This window comes from Balaenoptera acutorostrata, chromosome 3 (genome assembly GCF_949987535.1).
Source record: "Balaenoptera acutorostrata chromosome 3, mBalAcu1.1, whole genome shotgun sequence".
Classification (NCBI taxonomy): domain Eukaryota; kingdom Metazoa; phylum Chordata; class Mammalia; order Artiodactyla; family Balaenopteridae; genus Balaenoptera; species Balaenoptera acutorostrata.
Genome location: NC_080066.1, coordinates 147,916,095 through 147,935,403, shown reverse-complemented (window position 1 = coordinate 147,935,403; position 19,309 = coordinate 147,916,095). Strand labels below are relative to the sequence as shown.

General features: G+C 53.9%; 1 protein-coding gene across 3 annotated transcripts in view; it reads left to right on the top strand.

Moving 5' to 3' along the window:
• ACTN1 (actinin alpha 1) overlaps window positions 1-16,814 on the top strand; it is a 95,768-nt gene extending 78,954 nt beyond the window's left edge. The window contains exons 9-22 of one of the 3 annotated variants that reach the window (XM_007184347.3): window positions 288-380; window positions 1,720-1,950; window positions 3,604-3,751; window positions 6,684-6,834; window positions 7,317-7,425; window positions 7,937-8,077; window positions 8,903-9,085; window positions 9,377-9,511; window positions 10,595-10,774; window positions 11,494-11,640; window positions 12,600-12,680; window positions 13,152-13,217; window positions 14,437-14,595; window positions 16,402-16,814. In XM_007184347.3, the coding sequence (XP_007184409.1) occupies window positions 288-380; window positions 1,720-1,950; window positions 3,604-3,751; window positions 6,684-6,834; window positions 7,317-7,425; window positions 7,937-8,077; window positions 8,903-9,085; window positions 9,377-9,511; window positions 10,595-10,774; window positions 11,494-11,640; window positions 12,600-12,680; window positions 13,152-13,217; window positions 14,437-14,595; window positions 16,402-16,560 (1,983 nt within the window). In that variant the 3' untranslated portion in view covers window positions 16,561-16,814. The remainder of the gene's footprint in view (window positions 1-287; window positions 381-1,719; window positions 1,951-3,603; window positions 3,752-6,683; window positions 6,835-7,316; window positions 7,426-7,936; window positions 8,078-8,902; window positions 9,086-9,376; window positions 9,512-10,594; window positions 10,775-11,493; window positions 11,641-12,599; window positions 12,681-13,151; window positions 13,218-14,436; window positions 14,596-16,401) is intronic. The other 2 variants (XM_007184349.3, XM_007184348.3) reach the window with 2 other exon arrangements.
• Window positions 16,815-19,309: the final 2,495 nt, after the last annotated feature.

Sequence of the window (19,309 nt, the reverse complement as noted above, 5' to 3'; positions counted from 1 at the left end):
ATTGGATTAGTTTCTTCCCAACATACATGTTGGATCTCAAACTTAGGCTCTTCTTCAGGGGCCCCCAGTTCAGCCACTAAGATCTCCGTCTGGGCTCGCTTGATCTGTGGGACTCGGCCCGGGCTGGCAAAGAGGATGGTGAGGAGAGCCTGTGAATTCAGAGTCTTGGGAGGTGCCTTCCAACCGCGTGACCTGCAGGGGTGGGAGGAGACCTTGTCACCGCAGGCGTGTGCCAGGTGCTCCCGCCGTTGTGAGGCTGACCGTGACCCTCTCTGTCTTGTTGCCAGGCCGAGACAGCCGCCAATCGCATCTGCAAGGTGCTGGCCGTCAACCAGGAGAATGAGCAGCTCATGGAAGACTACGAGAAGCTGGCCAGCGATGTGGGTACCTCTGGGTGCTCCTGGCCTGGCCCCGGCAAGGCCCTGCCGCCCTACCCTGAGAGACAAGGGAGCCCCAGAACCCGTACCTCCAAATCTGTGCCCAGGCACAGTCCCAGACTGGGTGTCATCCCTCATCCCTAGCAGTCCTCCTAGGGCAGCTTCGGCTCTGCTCCCACAGAGGGTGGGTCAGGGGCCAATCTGGGCTTTGGAGAGCCGAGTTCCAGGCTTTTTCTATCACCGAGAGTAAGCCTGGGAAATCCCTTCACCTCTCTGGGTCTTGTTTTGTTTTCACTTAACAAGTGAAAGCTGTGCTAAGGGACCTTGGAGGCCCTTCGAGATCAGTGAGTGTACTGTTGTTCTGGGGGTTTCGCTTGGACTAGAAAAGGAGTGTGCGGTTCTGAGAGGACGTGAACGGGGAGTAAATCAGTGCTGGCTCAGGCTAGCTTAGCAGCCGGGCCCACCCAGGGGACAGGAGTGGACAGGACTGGATTTGCTGCTCTGCCACTGGCTGCATTGGGGTTAGAGCCCCACTTGCTTCTTCCTTAGAAGAATTCAGCCCTCTGAACAGCCCAGCCCAGCCTCTTGGTAGATCAGATCTGCCGTCCAGCATAGTGACAACCCAAGTTCTGGTGCCCAGGTGCCTGGGTTTAACCTCTGTGCTACCATTCCACCTCGGTCACCTTGGCAAGTCACAGAGCCTCACAGTGCCTTGGTTACCTCCTCCGCCACCTGAGGCAGGATCACAGTACTTAACCCCATGACCACGTAGCTCTCGTCATCATTCAGATGAGTTAGTTCAGGCCACGTGCCTGGTACCTGGCAGGGGATCACGTCTTTCCTCTCATCACTTCCACTCCTCCTCCTCCTCCTCCTCCATCACCTCATCGAGGAAAACAATCCCTGCCTGTGCCCGAGAGGCCAGCCTCTTCCTTTTTGAGTCAGGGACCCACATTCTAGAATCCTAGAAGGTCAGGTGGCAGGGGCCTCAGGGAATGAGTGTTCACACCTCCATGGTAAGATGAGGAAACTGAGGCCCAGCCAGGTAGTAGACCTAGAAATAGAACTCGGGTCTCCTGCTCTTAGCTGAGCCATCTTGCCCCCAGGTCTTCCCTTGGCAGAGCAGGGAGGTTGAGTGATGCTGGCTGTGAGTTGACGTACCCTAGCGGCCAGGCTTCATGAGGCCTTTGATTCTCAGAGGGAACACCGTGGAACCTGGCCGAATGGCCTGGGGTGGTAGTTGGGAAAGAGTGTGCTGTCAGGAGAGATGCCCCCCCAGCATCAGGAGGAGAGGGAGGCCAGTCCTTGCCCCCATCCCAGCATCCTCCCCCGCTCCCTCCAGCTGCTGGAGTGGATCCGCCGCACCATCCCGTGGCTGGAGAACCGGGCGCCCGAGAACACCATGCACGCCATGCAGCAGAAGCTGGAGGACTTCCGCGACTACCGGCGCCTGCACAAGCCGCCCAAGGTGCAGGAGAAGTGCCAGCTGGAGATCAACTTCAACACGCTGCAGACCAAGCTGCGCCTCAGCAACCGGCCCGCCTTCATGCCCTCCGAGGGCAGGATGGTCTCGGTGAGCACCCGGACCGCCCCCACCCTGAGCTGTGCCCGGTCACCATCAAAGGTGGCATCGTGAGTGGGGCAGGGCGGGGGCGTGTGCTCTCTACCTGCCCACCCTGCTCCAGAGACCAGTTCTCCCTTCCAGGTGACCGCCCAGGCTCCAGCCCACACTCAGCCATGTGGGGTTTCCTCCCTCCCCAGGAACAGAGCCCCTTCTCTCCTCACCATTCCGGGTCAGACTTGCCCTTCCAGACCCCTGAACATCCACTTGGATCTGCCCCCAGCACCTTCCTCCCTACCCCTCAAAAAAATCATCTTTGCAAACAAAATTCCTCTTGACATGTTGAACCAAACAGGGTATAATAGCAATAAGGATAATTTTCACTTTCATGGAATCTTACTTAAAAATTTTTTTTATTACCTTAAGTAATAGATTTTTTTGGTAGGATATTTCAAAGGTAAAAATAAGCAAAATTCAGAAAATAGAAATTATTCATAATCTTACTACCCAGGATCAACTTAAAAGACGTTGGGGGGGAAGAGATTCTTTTAGTCTCTGTAAATATAATTTTTAAGGGAACCCTAAAGCATGTTTTAATTAATAAGCTGCTTAAAAAAAGAACACAATATATTGTGACCAGGTTTCCATGTCATAAAATTTTCTTCATTTATGTCACTTTTTGTTATTCCTCCCTCTTTTACCCTCTCCTCAGAACTTGAGAAATTTTATGAGCCAGAGAAACATGTAAAAGAAAATTTAAAATTCAACAGGATAGAGCTTTTTACCCTTTGCAATGGAGAGTTGATGAGGAGACATGAGCACATAAGGCAGGAATGGAAGGGAAGGGGAGAAGCATGCAAACAGCATTGGAAAAGGAAGCAGGATCCTGGGGGGGGACTCTGGGGGACAGGAAAAAGGCTGCGACGTTGTACATGGCAGTTTGGAAAATTGCAGTCCTTTTGCAGGTTCCAGGATGAATCAGCAGTTTTTAGACGGCCGGAGCTGCTGCTAGCTGGGGGGGGGTGCTCTGTGCTGTAAAGCCCCTCCTCTGGGGGGACGCAGCGCGGCCCCCGGCACATGGCAGGGACCTGGGTGGCACTCGAGCTGGGTCAGCCATCACTGCCCAGGGGTGCCCTTGTGCTAACTGTAGGGGATGGCCCTGTCAGTGGCTCCCTGTGAAGGCCTGTGGGTTTGTGCTCAGCACCTGTCACTATCTCTGGGCAACTCTTGGCTGGCTCACCCAGGCCAGGGTCCCTACAGGCTCCAGGCTATTGCCCAGGGCCCGGAGGCTGGGGCCCGTGAGTGGACCCAGAAATGTGGGAAGGCTGGGAGGCTCCCACACCTGCCTGCCTCGTTCAGTCTGTTGATCTGTCTCCCTGGCTGGCCCTGTGACCTCTGTGATTGCTCAGAATCCTGTCAGAAGCCAGTCCTGGAGCACAGAGGGCCTTGGGCTTTCTCCCCACTGAGCTGCACACACAACGCCCCGTAGCTGGGTGGCCCCACTCTCTGTCCAGGAGGCCTGGTGCCCGGGAGCCCTGGGAAACACCGTGTGGGCTGGACGGGGATGGCTGAGACGGGGGGGGGAGGCTCCTCCTGGAAGGCATGGAGCAGCTCTGGGGTCTCGGGGGCCAGGCGGGCTGACCCTGTGCCGCCCATCCTTAACAGGACATCAACAACGCCTGGGGTTGCCTGGAGCAGGCAGAGAAGGGCTATGAGGAGTGGCTGCTGAATGAGATCCGGAGGCTGGAGCGGCTCGACCACCTGGCAGAGAAGTTCCGACAGAAGGCCTCCATCCACGAGGCCTGGACGGACGGTAAGGCCAGCCTAGCCCCTGCCCCCTATTCCAAGGGTCTGGCTTTCATGCTGAACCACCAGCCACAACTCCTTTTTTTCTTGTTTTTTATTTGTTTTGTTTTGTCTCTTGCTAGTTCCTTGATATTAGGCAAGTTCATCAGCCTTTTGGTTGCCTCAGTTTTCTCATCTGTAAAGTGGGGACAATAATAGTACCAACCTCATAGGTTTATGAGGGTTAAATGACTTAATACATTAGATGCACGGAAAAGAGTTCCTGGCATAGTACAATGCTATATACGTGTTAATTATTCTTGTCACTATAATGATTTCTTCTTCCCTGAATTAGGTTGGGGTTCAAACCCCGACGCTGCCACCTTGAAGCAGTGTAACTTGGACCAGTGGTCTTGTTTCCTTGTCTATTACATGCAGGTGATGATGTACCCTCCCGGATTAGTTTCCTAGGGCTGCAAATTACCATAAACTGGGTGGTTTAACAGGACAGAAATGCATTCTCTCACAGTTCAGGAGACTAGAAGTCCTAAATTGAATTGTCATCAGGGTTGGCTCCTTCTGGAGGCTCTGAGGGGGAGGTTGTCCGATGCTTCTTCCCCACGTCTGGTGGTTGCTGGCAGTCCTCGGTGTTCCTTGGCTTGTAGCAGCATCACTCCAATCTCTGCCTCCATCATCACGTGGCTGCTTCTCTCTGGGTCTCTGTGACTCAGTCTGCCTCTCAGTTTTCTACTAAAGACACCAGTCATTGGGTTTAGGGCCCACCCTAATCCAGTATGACCTCATTAACTAATTACATCTGCAAAGACCCTATTTCCAAATAAGGTCAGATTCTGAGGTTCTGGGTTGCACACGAGTTTTGGGGGGACACTATTCAACTCAGCATACCTCCTCATGGGGTTGTTATATGCTTACATATCATAAGTGCATTTTATGCTTAGTTGGGTGCCTGGCACATGTAACACACTCAGTAAATGGTAGCCCTTGATGTCTTCCCTCCAGTGCCTGCCCTTCTCCTGTTTCTGGCCTCCCATTGTAATAACCTGGAGCCCTGGCCTTAGCACCTGTGTGTCTCTATCACTCTGACCTGGAGGTTCTTGGGGCCATGTCTGGTGTCTGCTTGTTGGCAGCTAAGGTTAACTCCAAAGAGAGAAGATCATACCTGGAATGGTCTTTTCCTCAGAACCTGGGTTGGGGCTGGAGAGGGGGGCCATGCTGCCGATCTCCTAGGGCCATGCAGCCTTTTCAGCTGGAGCCCCCGGGGCAGACCAACTGGCCAGTGGAGCTCAGTGCCCTAAGACACTCCCACTCAGCTCTGTTGTGATCCTCGGACATTAGGCTGGAGACGAGTAGGGACGGCCACTTGGGGGTAGCGAGGCTTGGTGGGGGATAGGAGTGTGCTTGACTCAGCAGAGGGGGTTTGCTGAGCTTTGTATACAGTGATATGAGGTTGCTGCCCCACGTTCCACTGTGCATGTACGGAGCTATTTATCCAAGCGTGGTTGTGCGGAGTAGAAGGCGGATGGTGGAAATTGCACCTATTCACCCACATGCTTCTATCGTGTCCTCTCCGGAGCCAAGGAACAGCTTGCCAAAAGGTACAGAGCAAGGATTGGCCCCGCCAGCTTGCCAGCCACCAGCAAGGGCATGAGAGGTGCTGGCATGCCTGTAGTCGATGCCGGCACAGCTGCTGGGCACAGCAGTCTGGCTACACGTACTCACGCTTGACAGTGTTATTGCCCGCTTACATGGGAATTCCATTTCTTGAGACTGTCTAAAAAATTAACCCTAAGCATGGCTGAAGTCACGTGTCTGGGATGTTTGCGATGAGACCATCTACAATAGTGCAAGCTGAGGGGCCTGAATGCCCCATGGTAGGGCAATGAGTGGTTACGCCAGTGACGGTTCAGCCATGCAACAGAATGTCATGCAGCCATCAGAGTGGCTCATGTAAAAGCCGCTGGAGCCAGAGTAGAAGCTGATGATGTGCTGCTGAGTATTTTAAAAGCAGGAAACATTATTTATATACACCCGATGGTTTTAACACAACATCCATATAAGGCAAGACTGAAAAGGAGTAGATAAGTAGGCTCATCTGTGATATTTTTTCCCTAAACTTGTCATATTATTATTCTGACAAAGAAAAAAGAGTAGAGAGAAGGAAAGAAGCCGTCACCTTACAGCCCAGCCTTCATTTACTGAGAGGGGCTGAGCATCCCTGATGGGTGCAAACACAGGAGGTGGGAGTGCAGGCAAGGCCAGGTCAGCCCCTGTCCTGCAGCAGCTGCTTCCCAGGGCAGCTGATAACCATCGTCTAACAACAGTCTGGGAGGTCATTTCTCAACCCCTTTTCCTCCTGGGAAACAAAAATCCAAGAAATCCAAGTCTGCCTTGCCCCTAAAAAGGGAGGGCAGTGCACCTGATGATTGGAGAAGATTCTGGCCACTGATGGCTTATGTGCAGAGTGCACTGGACATGGTACCCACACTGAGCGTAATTGAGGGGAGGGGTCCCTGCCGGGCTGCTGGGGACCAGCAACTATAACTGGAGAAACTCTAAAGATGGGGTATCCCTGAGGGACTTGGCTTGTTTTTCCCTGGTTATACCACAGGCATAGATCATTGTTTCCTGCTATTTATAAAGTTCATGTTATGCCCTAACTTCCCCTCCTAGTCCGGCATAGCCTTTGTACATCACCACGCCTGATGGCCCTGACATGCTCCGTGGAAAGTAGTGACTTTGCCGCCCCTGCCCCATCGTGGATGGGTGTTCCGGTTGCACATCTGCTTTCTCGAACTGCAGATAATTGATCATCATATAGGACACATCTCCTCGGGATGTACCAGAAGTGGACCTCCCGGGCCCTGAGGGGTGGGTAGTTGGGGTCAAGAAGGTGGGGCCTCCCGGCTCCCGCCCAGCCTGTGCCCTGTCTCTGACCCCAGGCAAAGAGGCCATGCTGCGACAGAAGGATTACGAGACGGCCACCCTCTCGGAGATCAAGGCCCTGCTCAAGAAGCACGAGGCCTTCGAGAGCGACCTGGCCGCCCACCAGGACCGCGTGGAGCAGATCGCCGCCATTGCGCAGGAGCTCAAGTAGGCCCGGCCCAGCGGGCGCGGGGGGTGCTGTGGGAGGTGGGAGTGTGGCCTGAAAACTCATCAGTGCGGAAGGCTAAGGATGTTCCCCCCAGGTGGGGAATAGCCTGTGATCGTTCTGTCCCAGGCCTTCGGTCCTCACCTGTAACTGGTGTGGGACCAGAGGATGACCAAGTCTTGGCTCTGAGCTCTCAGCTGGTCTTAGTGGCTTCCTGTCATTGGGCATTGGGGTCAAGACTGGCATGGCCTACAGGCAGGGTTGGGGTGGGGGCCCTTGCAGAGGAGAACTGGCCTTCTCTGGTCTCCTGCCAGCGGTCTCCTGAAAGCCGAGGAGTTGAGAGTGGGAGGGGAGTCCTGGAAGGTCTTCATGAAGCCAGCACACCTGGCCTTCCGGTGCCACCAGCACCCCAGCCCCAGGGAGAGGAGAGCAGGCCACGGAAGTCACCTGGGTCATCTGACTCTTCCTGTCTCCTCCCTCCCAGTGAGCTGGACTATTACGACTCACCCAGTGTCAACGCCCGGTGCCAAAAGATCTGTGACCAGTGGGACAATCTGGGGGCCCTAACCCAGAAGCGGAGGGAAGCTCTGGAGGTGAGGGCCCCCGAGGGAGATGGAGGCCTGCCTCCAGCAACTCTGTGTGCTCCTTCCAGCTTCGTGACTCTCTTTGCTTTGGGCTAAGAGGCTCCACTGGGTTCCCTGGGCCTTCCCCAGGCCTGTCCTGCCTATGGAAGGCTCACACTGACCCTGGACTTGGCCTTTGCCCTGATGAAGATGTCCTAATCATATCCCATCCTCCCGGTTTAGTGTACTCAGCCCCACCCCAGCTGTTTGAGAACTTTCTTGTTCTCCAAACCATACTCTCTGGGGGCCAGGCTGGGTGACTCAGTTGGGGGGTGGTCCATCCACCCCATATTAAGAACCAGCACCTCAGAGAGAGCCTGTTCTTTCTGTCTGAGTTAGTCTTGTGCTTCCAGACCTGAACCCCTTTGGGCTGGCCGGGAGGATCTCGAAGGCTGTTGGGAATAGGGGTGGGGGGGACGCGGTGATTCTGGACATGACTTTGCTAAACACCTCCCCACCCCCATGCCATCGGCACTCCCAGCGGACAGAGAAACTGCTGGAGACCATTGACCAGCTGTACTTGGAATATGCCAAGCGGGCCGCACCCTTCAACAACTGGATGGAGGGGGCCATGGAGGACCTGCAGGACACCTTCATCGTGCACACTATCGAGGAGATCCAGGTGTGCTGCCGCCCCCCCCTTGCCCCCGGAGGCCGGCTCCCCAGCTGCCCACGGCTCACACTACTGCAGGACTGCCCCTGTAAGGAGAGGACTGAGGGTAGCATCCCCAGGATGTTATAGATTTGAAAGCTTTGCATTTTATTTACTTTGACTCAGTAATATATGCACATGGTATAAAATCTAAAAGCTAAAAAGGCGAAGCAATGAGTTCCCTTCCTTGTCCCCCAGCCCCGAGTGCCCCTCCCCAGAGGTGAGCAGTATGACCACATGGTCTCTGCGTAGGCAAGCACATTTATTTATTAACATGTTCTTCTCCACGCCCCTTTTTTAATGCAAAAATTCATTATAAACTGTATCCCGAGCCTTATATTTTTAACCTAACAATTATCTAGGAGCCCATTTCGTAGCAATAAGCTGTTCTTTTGTACAGCTGCAGAGTGTCAGATGAAAAAGGTTTTGCAAAGTGCTGAGGAACGTGTGTTGGGGGAGGTCACCTGAGGAGCAGACCTGGAGCACCCCTTGTCCCCGACCTGACTGTGGGGTGGTGAGCGCCCCCCGGGGGGTTGCTGCTGACTTCACCAGTCCTGAGCGTGAAGCTGTCGGCATCTTCCCGTGGGCAGCCCGGCCATCCTGGTTCTCAGCCATGAGAGCCCTGGGTTGATAACCTCTGGGCCTCCCAGCTCGTGTGGGGCCGGCCTCCGGTGGCCCCTCCACCCACCTCTACCCTGGGGCCTGCAGGTCTCTCTTGGCTCCTTGGGACTTGGGTCTCCCTTGGGACTTCCCTCCCAGTCACTGGGCTTCTCCTGCATGCCCGTCTATGTCCAGGGACTGACCACAGCCCATGAGCAGTTCAAGGCCACCCTCCCTGATGCGGACAAGGAGCGCCTGGCCATCCTAGGCATCCACAATGAGGTGTCCAAGATTGTCCAGACCTACCACGTCAACATGGCGGGCACCAACCCCTACACAACCATCACGCCTCAGGAGATCAACGGCAAATGGGACCATGTGAGTCCAAGGGCTGGGTGGGGCGTTGGCGGAGCCACTGTAAGTTTCAGAGGGGCGGGGATTTTTGTCTGTGTGTGTTGTTGATTTTCACTGATTTTTCATTGATTTCATTGTCACATAGTAAGTGCTCATTATCTGTCAAGTGAATGAATGGCTGAATTTCTAGAACAGGTCAATGTGTTCACTCTATTACTGACTGGCCCCTTCCCTTCACGGCTCTTCCATTTCCTCTGCCGAAATGGGGGCAGATGGCTGGCCCATCCCAATGTCCCATGATTGTTCCTGCCCCAGGTACGGCAGCTGGTGCCTCGGAGGGACCAGGCCCTGACGGAGGAGCACGCCCGCCAGCAGCACAACGAGAGGCTACGCAAGCAGTTTGCGGCCCAGGCCAACGTCATCGGGCCCTGGATCCAGACCAAGATGGAGGTGGGGCCCATCGTGGGAAGCAGGGAGAGGGTTTCCACCCTTCCCAGCACCATCCCAGCCCGTCAGGCTTGCCCTGTCTCCTCTGGGACGGGACCTGCGGGGACTGTGGCGTCTGGTCTGCTGCCCTGTGGGTGGGGGCGGAGTCTATGCGGGGAAGGCCTGTGGGGTGATTCCGGTGTCTGGTTTGAGAGCAAAGACCCACACAGGGACACCACTAAAGAGTCACATGAGAAGGTCCCCCAGAAGGAGCAGTACCTAGGTGACTGACTCGGCTTGCCCTTTGGCTTATGTGGCTGACCAGGTCTCCCTTCCTCCTGAGTTGTGAGCTTGGTCAGACAGGGTGATCTCCCCAGAGAGAGAACCGAGCTTTGGGCAAGCATGGAATTTTTTGCTGAATTGTTGGGACAGGTACGGGTGTGATGTAGGTAAGGAAGGGACACTGTGTGGGTTAGAGCATGGTGTCCCTCTGAGCTCCTTGAGGGCGGAGACCACATCGAGTTCATGTTTGTGTCTTCCCTGCATCCCACCCCCACCTGCTTAGCACATTGTGCATAGTAGGTGCTCGGGATATATTTGCTGAGTTGAACTGAGTGCACAGAAGGTGCTTTTACAAGCAAGGTGTGTCTACATGGATGAAAGACTGACAGAAACGGGGATCAGTCCTGGACCACAGAGACAGGTGGGATTGAGGTGGGCAAGGCAGGCATCCTAGGAACAGAACAGCAGGAGCATGGCCACTGAGAAGGTAGGTGAGGTGCGCTGAGCCTGTGAGGAACCCAGCTCAGTGGGAGAGTGCCTGAGATGGATGGTAGCCGGGAAGAGGCTTGGGAAGGGAGTTTAAGGAGCAGAGGAGTGAACATTTAGGTTAGCAACTGACCTTGCATCCCCTTCCTGAGGCTGAGAGGTGCCCGAGAGACAGGAGGTATTCAGCCGGTGATAACAATGCTGGTCATACTCCTTTATGATGCTGTTTCCATGCCAAGAATCATCTGAGGGGTTGGTCAATGACCTGGGGGCCCCAGTCTCCACCCCAGGGGCCCAGAGTGGGGTGGTCTGACAAGGGCCTCCTTCCCGGGTGAGCAGGAGATTGGGAGGATCTCCATTGAGATGCACGGGACCCTGGAGGACCAGCTCAGCCACCTGCGGCAATACGAGAAGAGCATTGTCAACTACAAGCCCAAGATCGACCAGCTGGAGGGCGACCACCAGCTCATCCAGGAGGCACTCATCTTCGACAACAAGCACACCAACTACACCATGGAGGTTGGTGGCAGAGCCCCAGATCCCCTTCTGCTTCACCATCCTGGGCTGGGGTAGTGGTGGGGGGTTACCCATCATCCAAGAAAACTGGTCATAGTAGGATAAACTCTGGCTTTTAAGTGAGGGGATACTCGCTTCTCCTCACTCCTGGAGCTCTGGGTCTTCAGTCCTCAGTGCCTTCTGAATTTCCCGAGGAGCCTGTTGAGAGTGCAGATTTCCAGGCCCCATCTCCAGAATTTGATTCACTAGGTCTGGGATGGGGCTCAGGAATCTAAATTTTTAACAAGCAGCCTGGTGATTCTGAGGCTGGCGGTCTCCAAACGCTGGCTTGGCATCTGCTTTCTAAATGACCTACTTGTTTTGACCGTGAAGGCGTGTGTGTGAGGTTATGGAGTTGGATATTCAGGGAATTACCCACTTTTTTGTCCTTTAGTTTTTCCTGCTGCCAACTTTGCCCTCCTTCCTGACCTGACCACACTGGTCATTCTGGTCTCTGCCATCCCGGGCAGAGGCCACCACCCTCCTGTGCTTCCCCCTTCATCATCAGGGTCCTCTGTCCTGGTGGGTTGTCCTTGTCCTGGTCCCCCTGCCTCTGGTGACACTGTAAATCTGGACAGAAGGCCTGGTTCGATTGCTTTGGCCATTTTGATGGTCAGGGGAAGGAGTAGCAGGGGTGGCCCAGGCCTGGGACCCCTTTGCTGACAGGCCCTGCCCACCCCCAGCACATCCGCGTGGGCTGGGAGCAACTCCTCACCACCATCGCCAGGACCATCAATGAGGTGGAGAACCAGATCCTGACCAGGGATGCCAAGGGCATCAGCCAGGAGCAGATGAACGAGTTCCGGGCTTCCTTCAACCACTTTGACCGGGTGAGCCCCGCCCCCTGCACTCGCTTAGGGCAGCCCCAGCCCCTGCCCCAGGGCCCTGGAGGGCACTGCCCAGCACGTGGGCCCGCTTCCTGGGCAAGTGAAGGGGGTGGTGGCCGGGAGGAACTGCTGTCAGCCTGCCCTGACTCTGCACCGCACCGAGCCAGCCTTAGAAGCTGTCCTGGTGTCCCATGAGCTTCCCCGCTTTCCTGGAGAGAGTGCTCGCATTGTGAGTTAAGGAGGGGGCCTTTGACCCCTGACCCTTGGTCTCCTGCGACCAGGAGTCAACCCCCGGGAGCCAGGCTGCCATAGCCTCAAGGGAAGGCCTGCTGTCCCCTGGCTGTGGGGACCATCCCTTGCTTCTGCCTCAGGACAGAGCAGGGGCTCCCTCCTTCCCTCCCCCCCGGTGTAGCCTTTGGGACACTCTGCGGGGGTGTCAGAGTTGTCAGTCCTGGGTTCTCCTCCTAGCTCTGGGACAGGACAGTTCTGCGTGAGCTGCCCCTCCCAGTGCCCTGGGGCTTTGCGGTGGCCACAGGGGGTGGGAGCATGGGCTTAGGTGCTGCCCACCCCCCCTGCCTGCTTCACTGCCCTCCAGGCACCTGGGTGGGTGGAACCCTCCTGGAAACCCCGGTCTGGGCAGTAGGGCCGGAGGTGGGCTGGGCACTTGTGAGGCAGCTGCTTACCCCTGTGGCTCACCGTGCTCCCCTGTGGCCTGCCTTCCGGAGCAGGGCTGAGTGTGCCAGGGAGAGGGCCCCTGGGCCTCGTCTGTGTGTCTAACCGTGTGCACTTTTATTTCCCCTCCTCCCCCGACCCTCCACCCTCCGCCCTCCCCATCCGCATGCCTTTGTCCCTGTGTCTCCCCACACTCGCTACCCTCCACCGGGGCATGGCCCACCCCTCCCCTCACGGCCTCCACCTCCCTGGCACCGCATGGCTCGCTGGCTGGCGCACGGCGGCCCCAGGATCACTCCGGCACGCTGGGTCCCGAGGAGTTCAAAGCCTGCCTCATCAGCTTGGGTTATGATATTGGCAACGACCCCCAGGTACTCGCCTCCTGCATGGAGCACGCTCAGGGGTGGCGTCCGGGGCGAGAAATAACGCGTTTCTCCTTTTTCTTTTCTCTCTCTGTCTGGATCTCCCTGTCTCCCCTTTCCTGTGGGCCGCGGGGCTCGTCTTCTCCTGCTGTTCCCCCCTGGCCCGTATCGGGCTCCTCCTCCCACTACTCCGACCTCTGCCCTCTGTTGTCTTTCGTGGGAACCTGCTCGGTGCCCACCTTCCTCTCTCCTCGCCGCTCTCCATCCTGTGGACGGATTTTTGCATCTCCCTGCTCTGTCTTCCTCCTTCCTGTGGACTTTTTTCCCGGATGTGTATTTGCATCTGCTCCTCCTACCTTCCTCTCCCCTTCCTGACCCCCAAACCATACACCTCGACCTCCCCTCTGGCCACCTGGGCCATGTCTTCCTGGCCCTCGGCCGGCCCTTCCTCCTTGTGTCTCGGTGCCACTGGCCCCACAGAAGAAGACAGGCATGATGGACACGGATGATTTCCGCGCCTGCCTTATCTCCATGGGTTACAACATGGTAATGTAAACCCCGCTCTCCGGCCAGGGGCAGCCAGCTGACTCGAGAGGCCGAGTCCTGGCCGTGGCGGGCTGGAGGCCCTCGGGCTCGGGGTGCCCTCCCCAGAGGGGCCTCAAGATTCTGGTCCATGGGGAAGATGGCGCCCTGAAGGCTGAGCCCAGCCGCAGGGCCTGTGTGTGTCCCAGAGACCTGGCCTTTTCGCCTCTCTCTGCTGGTTTATCTTTTGATATTTACAGTGGAGGTGGGCCTTTTCTCTCCCACTGTGGATGGTGGGGCTGACCCCAGGGCTGCCAGGAAGGACTGGCGGTGGGCACTCTGGGTGGGGCTTGGTCCTGCTTCGTCTTGCATGAGGCGTGGAGATTTCCACCTCTGCCCGTGTGATGGCTCCAGCCAGGCCTGCTGCCCCTTTGCCGTTTCCTCAAGCCCCTCCCCAACCTTCTCAGCTGCCAGCCCTCGTGCCAGCCTTCTGAGCAGGACAGGGGCCTCAGCCAGGCAGCCCGGCGATGCCTGGGCTGTGGTGCAGAGTGCAGAGCCCATGGGCTGCCCAGCAGAGGGGCAGGGGCACGGGCTTTAGAAACAGGGAACCCGGGAATAAATCCCAGCTCTGCCATCACCAGCTTGGGGGCCTGGATAAGGTGAGGGGAACCCTGCCCTACTGTTGTAATGGTTAAATGAAGGAACTCACGTGAGTGCTGTGCCCATGTCTGACACATAGAAAGTACAGTGCGGTGGAGGCAGACCACCCAAGTTCAAGTCTCAGCTCTTCTACCTACTGGCTGTGTGACCTTGGGCAAGTCACTAAGCCTGTCTGGGCCTTAGGTTTCTCATCTGAAACCTGATGGAAATAATAAAAAATACCTACCTCATATGGTTGTGAGGAGGGTTAAATGAATTATACACAGCACTTAGAATAGTGCCTGGTATATAGTATATGCTATGTGAGTGTTAGCCATTGCTGTCATTAATTATTATCAGCATTATCATTATTGCTCCAAGAGGAATCAAGGCATCCGTAGAGGGTGGGAAGCCTGAACTGGGTCTTCACTATTGGGTATTATGTTCCTATCATGCCCTCAAGACAACCCAGGTTAGGTCAGGGGTCTGCTTTGCCCTCTCTAATAGCCTCAGGCTACTCCGAGCCCGCAGGGGCTTCAGGTCCATAGAGAGAGGAGATCGTGGCTGAGAGGATGACAGGCCTGGGATTGGCTCTTCCCTCCAGGGAGAGGCAGAATTTGCCCGCATCATGAGCATTGTGGACCCCAACCGCCTAGGGGTAGTGACGTTCCAGGCCTTCATCGACTTTATGTCCCGTGAGACGGCTGACACAGATACAGCAGACCAAGTCATGGCTTCCTTCAAGATCCTGGCCGGGGATAAGGTGGGTCTGCTGTGGTGTGGGCACCATGCTGGGGCGGACTGATCTGGAGGGGTGGTCGTGAGCACCTCCACTGCTGCTCCCCCGCCCCCCCCCCCCCCCCCCCCCCCGCCGCCCCGGGCCTCCTTGCTGTCACCTCTACCCATTTCTGTAATGTCCTGGGATCAGCTAAGGCATTAGGACACAGCGTTAGCTTAAGGGGGTCCCCTGCCAGGGACACTGCATGTCATACTTGTGATGAGATACTGGTGATGGAATGATGGGTGGTGGAGGGCAGTCCAGTCAGGTGGAGTGTGTGAGTGGGTGATGGAAGGTCCATCTGAGAGCTTGGACTTCACCCCTATATCATTCTGGGCACAAGGTATGGCGTATAGGTGGGGAGCAGGAAGGAAGCGTGTGTCTCATTTTTCTACCCTGAGCAGCAGTCAGCTTCAATTTTCCAAATCTCCCAAGTTCCCTGCAGTGCCCTGCCTGACAGTGGAAACATGGGAGCATCCAGAGGAATTTGGGGGCAGAGGCATCTAGAGGCCAGATTCCCTTTCTGAAAAATTCACAGGATAATCCTTATGCCATCCTTCCTTAGCCAATAGGGAGTATAGTTTCTGCAATGTCTCAATCTATGTGGAAATAAAGACTCAACCCACAAAGTGGTTCCTAAACGTCTGATTTAAGTTCGAGGGCAGCATGTTAGAGTCATAGCACTTTGGAGCTGGAAGGACCCTGAGAAACCACCTCCTTGAAGTGACTCATTTTGTAGAGGAGGTCTCCGGGGCCCAGAAAGGGACCTGGTCTTCTGACTTTTGAAGTGACCTGAGGGCCAGCCCCTCCCTCCTTCAGACTGGCTCCTGGGGGACTCTGGCAGAAGTAGGGCATAGGACGGGGGCCCGCCTTGTGGGTCAGAGCCCCTGAGCTCCTGTGGAGCCTCAAGCTCCCAAAAGAAGTAGCTTCCAAGTAGACTTTCATGGGCAAGCCCAAGGCGGGGAGAAAGCAGAGGCCCAGACTGGGAATCAGGCCAGGTGGGGTCAGGCCCCAAGTTTGCAAACACGGTTCAGATAGCTGTCTGTGGCGATGATGCCCAAAACTTGATGCTCATGTAAGTTGCAGGAACTGGGTGATGTCCTCGGAGCCCAGCTGAGTGGGTGTGAGGGGCCCTACTCTGTCCCACCAGATATGGTGTTGCTGTTCCTGCTCCAGCCTGAGGTCGGGGCGGGCTAGAGCAATACGTGGAAAGATTACAGGTGCAGGTAGCACTTCCAGTTAGCTTGGAAACCGCCTCAAGTAGTTATAGAAGTGGAAAACTTGTAAGGGGATTTAAATATACACACACACACACACACACACACATATGTATATGGTTATATATGTATATATATCGTATATATTTATATACATACACATACATATATATGTACATATGTATGTGCAATATACATGTGCATGTGTATAGGTATATATATCATATATTTACACACATGTATATGGTTATATATGTGTATATGTATATATAGCATACGTATTTATATACACACATATGTATATGGTTATATATGTGTATATATATATCGTATATATTTATATACATACACATACATATATACGTATATATATATGTGTAATATACATGTGCATGTGTGTATGTACACAACACACACACACGTATTTCTATATCCAGAAGTATGAGGACAGGGCCAGAATGGGGACGGAACGGGGTACCTAATGTCACGAGTGAGGTTTACGGCCTCCGGCCTTTGCGGCCGCTTTGCTTTACGGCCGCCCTGACCCGTCGTCCTGACCGCGCTCTCTCCGCAGAACTACATCACTGTGGACGAGCTGCGCCGTGAGCTGCCACCTGACCAGGCCGAGTACTGCATCGCGCGAATGGCCCCCTACACCGGCCCTGACGCCGTGCCCGGTGCTCTGGACTACATGTCCTTCTCCACGGCGCTGTACGGCGAGAGTGACCTCTAGCCCGCTCCCCCCAGCCCACGCCTTCACCCCCGTCCGCCATGCGCGCCCAGCCCTGCGCCTCAGCTGTCCCCCCTCTCCCGCCCGGGTTTGGTTCACGCTCTGCCTCCAAAGGGGCGAGCTGGACCCAAGTGGCATCGAGCCTCCCAGCCCGCGAAGTGACAGTTTACAAAATTATTTTCTGCAAAAAAGAAAAAAAGTTACGTTAGAAAAAGTAAAAAACCAAAAAAACCACATATTTTATTATAGAAAAAGTATTTTTTTCTCCACCAGACTTAAATGGAAAAGAGGAAGAATTAACTATTTGCACCGAAATGTTTTGTTTTGTTGTGACATAGGAAAATAACCAAGCACAATGTTATATCCATCCTTTTTATCGATTTTTTTTTCTATCTGTACCATCTGCTGTATTCATTTCTCCAATCTCATGTCCACCTTGATGTGGAGTGGGGGGGTGAGGGTAGGGGATAATCTTGTCAAAGGCACATTGGTGCATGTGTGTTTGCTAGCTCACCTGTCCATGAAAATATTTTATGATATTAAAGAAAATCTTTTGAAATGGCTGTTTTTTTAAGGAAGAGGATTTATGTGGCTTGTCTTCTCATTTTTAAGTCCAGAGGTGTAATTAGCCTATTTATCAGCACACACTTTTTTAAAAACAATATTGCTCATTAAAAATGGTCAGGACAGGGGCTTCCCTGATGGGGCAGTGGTTAAGAATCCACCTGCCAATGCAGGGGACACGGTTCGATCCCTGGTCGGGCAAGATCCCACAGGCTGCGGAGCAACTAAGCCCGTGTGCCACAATTACTGAGCCTGCGCTCTAGAGCCCGTGAGCCACAACTACTGAGCCCACGTGCCACAACTACTGAAGCCCGCGCGCCTAGAGCCCGTGCTCTGCAACAAGAGAAGCCACTGCAATGAGAAGCCCGTGCACCGCAGCGAAGAGTAGCCCCCGCTCGCCGCAACTAGAGAAAGCCCACGCGCAGCAACGAAGACCCTAGACCCTCACGGCCAAAAATAAAATTAATTAATTAATTACTTTTTTACAAAAAGCAACACTTAAAAAAAAATGGTTAGGAGAAAATTGGCAAGTGTGGACCACTTTGATACAGCTTGGCACACACCATATTAAAGCAACAACACTCCATGTCAGCTCTTTGCTTGCTCCTTGCTTACTGTTTTCCAGAATTGTGTGTGGGGTCGATGGTGTGGGGGCACCTGGACCACCCCTAATATGCTCTTGACCTTGGCGCGTTCCATCTTCTTACACCAGTTTCGTTTTTAAAAGGAGAAGGTAGTTTCCTCACGAGGCTCCTATGTGTTGAAAGTAAACTCCACCTTCGTTTGTTTCCCACAGCATCAAACAGCTCTGTGACATCTACATGCCCCCATTCCTTTTATTTTTGCCACAGGGGACACATTCTCAGAGGCATCTCGTCCCTTGCTATTCAGACTGTCCCACAGATGGCCGCTGTCCAGCATCACCTGGAGCTTGTTGGAAACGCAGGCTCTCAGGCCCCACCCCAGACCTTCCTGAATCAGAATCTGCCTTATAACAAGGTCCCCGGGACATCTGTGTGCACTGCTCTAGCTTCTCCTGTTTTTTCCCCTTACGTGTGTTTCCTCCTCGAGGTTATCAGGCAATGAAGACTGACAATAATGATATCAGTAATAGTAACAGTGCAGTGATTTACAGAAATGTAACTTAGCAACGGAAGCTAAAGGTCTGTGTTCCAGTTCTGGCTGTGTCTAGGAGTAAAACAGTTTGGTGTAGTGGTTACAGGGAGTTGGGTCTGTGGAGTCTGACTGCCAGTGTGCAAATTCATGACTGCCATTTACAAAATGGGTAACTGCGCACTACAGTTCCCTTATCTGTTAACAGGGAATAATAGTGCTGTTGGAAAGTTGATGCTATAATACACAGCTTCTAAAATATTAGTGCATATAAATGTTAGCTGTGGTCAATCTTATTTTAAGTTTCAAGGGATTCGCTTGAAGGATCTCTTAAAAAGAGAACCCTCAACATGATGCATCCCCTCATATAAGAGGACTAAGCCTAAATCAGAACTTATTGAACTGGGGCCAAAGATAACAAGTTCTTCAGTGTGAGTCCCTCTTGTTTAGGAATTAGTTCTATGAGTTTCTGGAACACCCCTGCCCTGGGAAAGAGGCAAGGCTGCTCAGGAGAAAAGACATGGGGAGAGAGGTTGGCTTTTGCTTTGGGAAACATTCCTATAGGTTTTACCACTGGCTGGTAAAAAGCCAGTAAATGCTCAAGGTGGGTCTGCTCTGACTGCAGCTCTGTGGGGAAAACTGTGGAAAAAGGCCAGAGCCTGCCCTCAAAGTCTTTTGAGAGAGGCAGATAAGCAAGATACATTGTTTTAGCTATTTACATGCAAGTCTACCCAAGGGTGTGGTGGTATAGGAGTTGAGGAGAGGGAAACTGTTCCAACCAGAAAGTTTCCTAAACTCAGGGTATAAGTGCTTTAATAAGCTTCAATTTCCAGGGACTTCCTGGTGGTCCAGTGGTTAAGACTCCATGCTCCCACTGCAGGGGATGTGGGTTCAAATCCCACATGCCATGTGGCGTGGCCAAAAAAAAAAAAAAAAAAAAAAAGCCTCAATTTCCAGAGATACGAGCAATTTTTAAAAGAATGTGTGAGTCATTTGAACAAAGTGTGTTTACAGAGTTATTCCACAGCCTTCAAGAGTTTGCATTTCTCAGTGTTCAGGGGTGCTTGTATGTGTG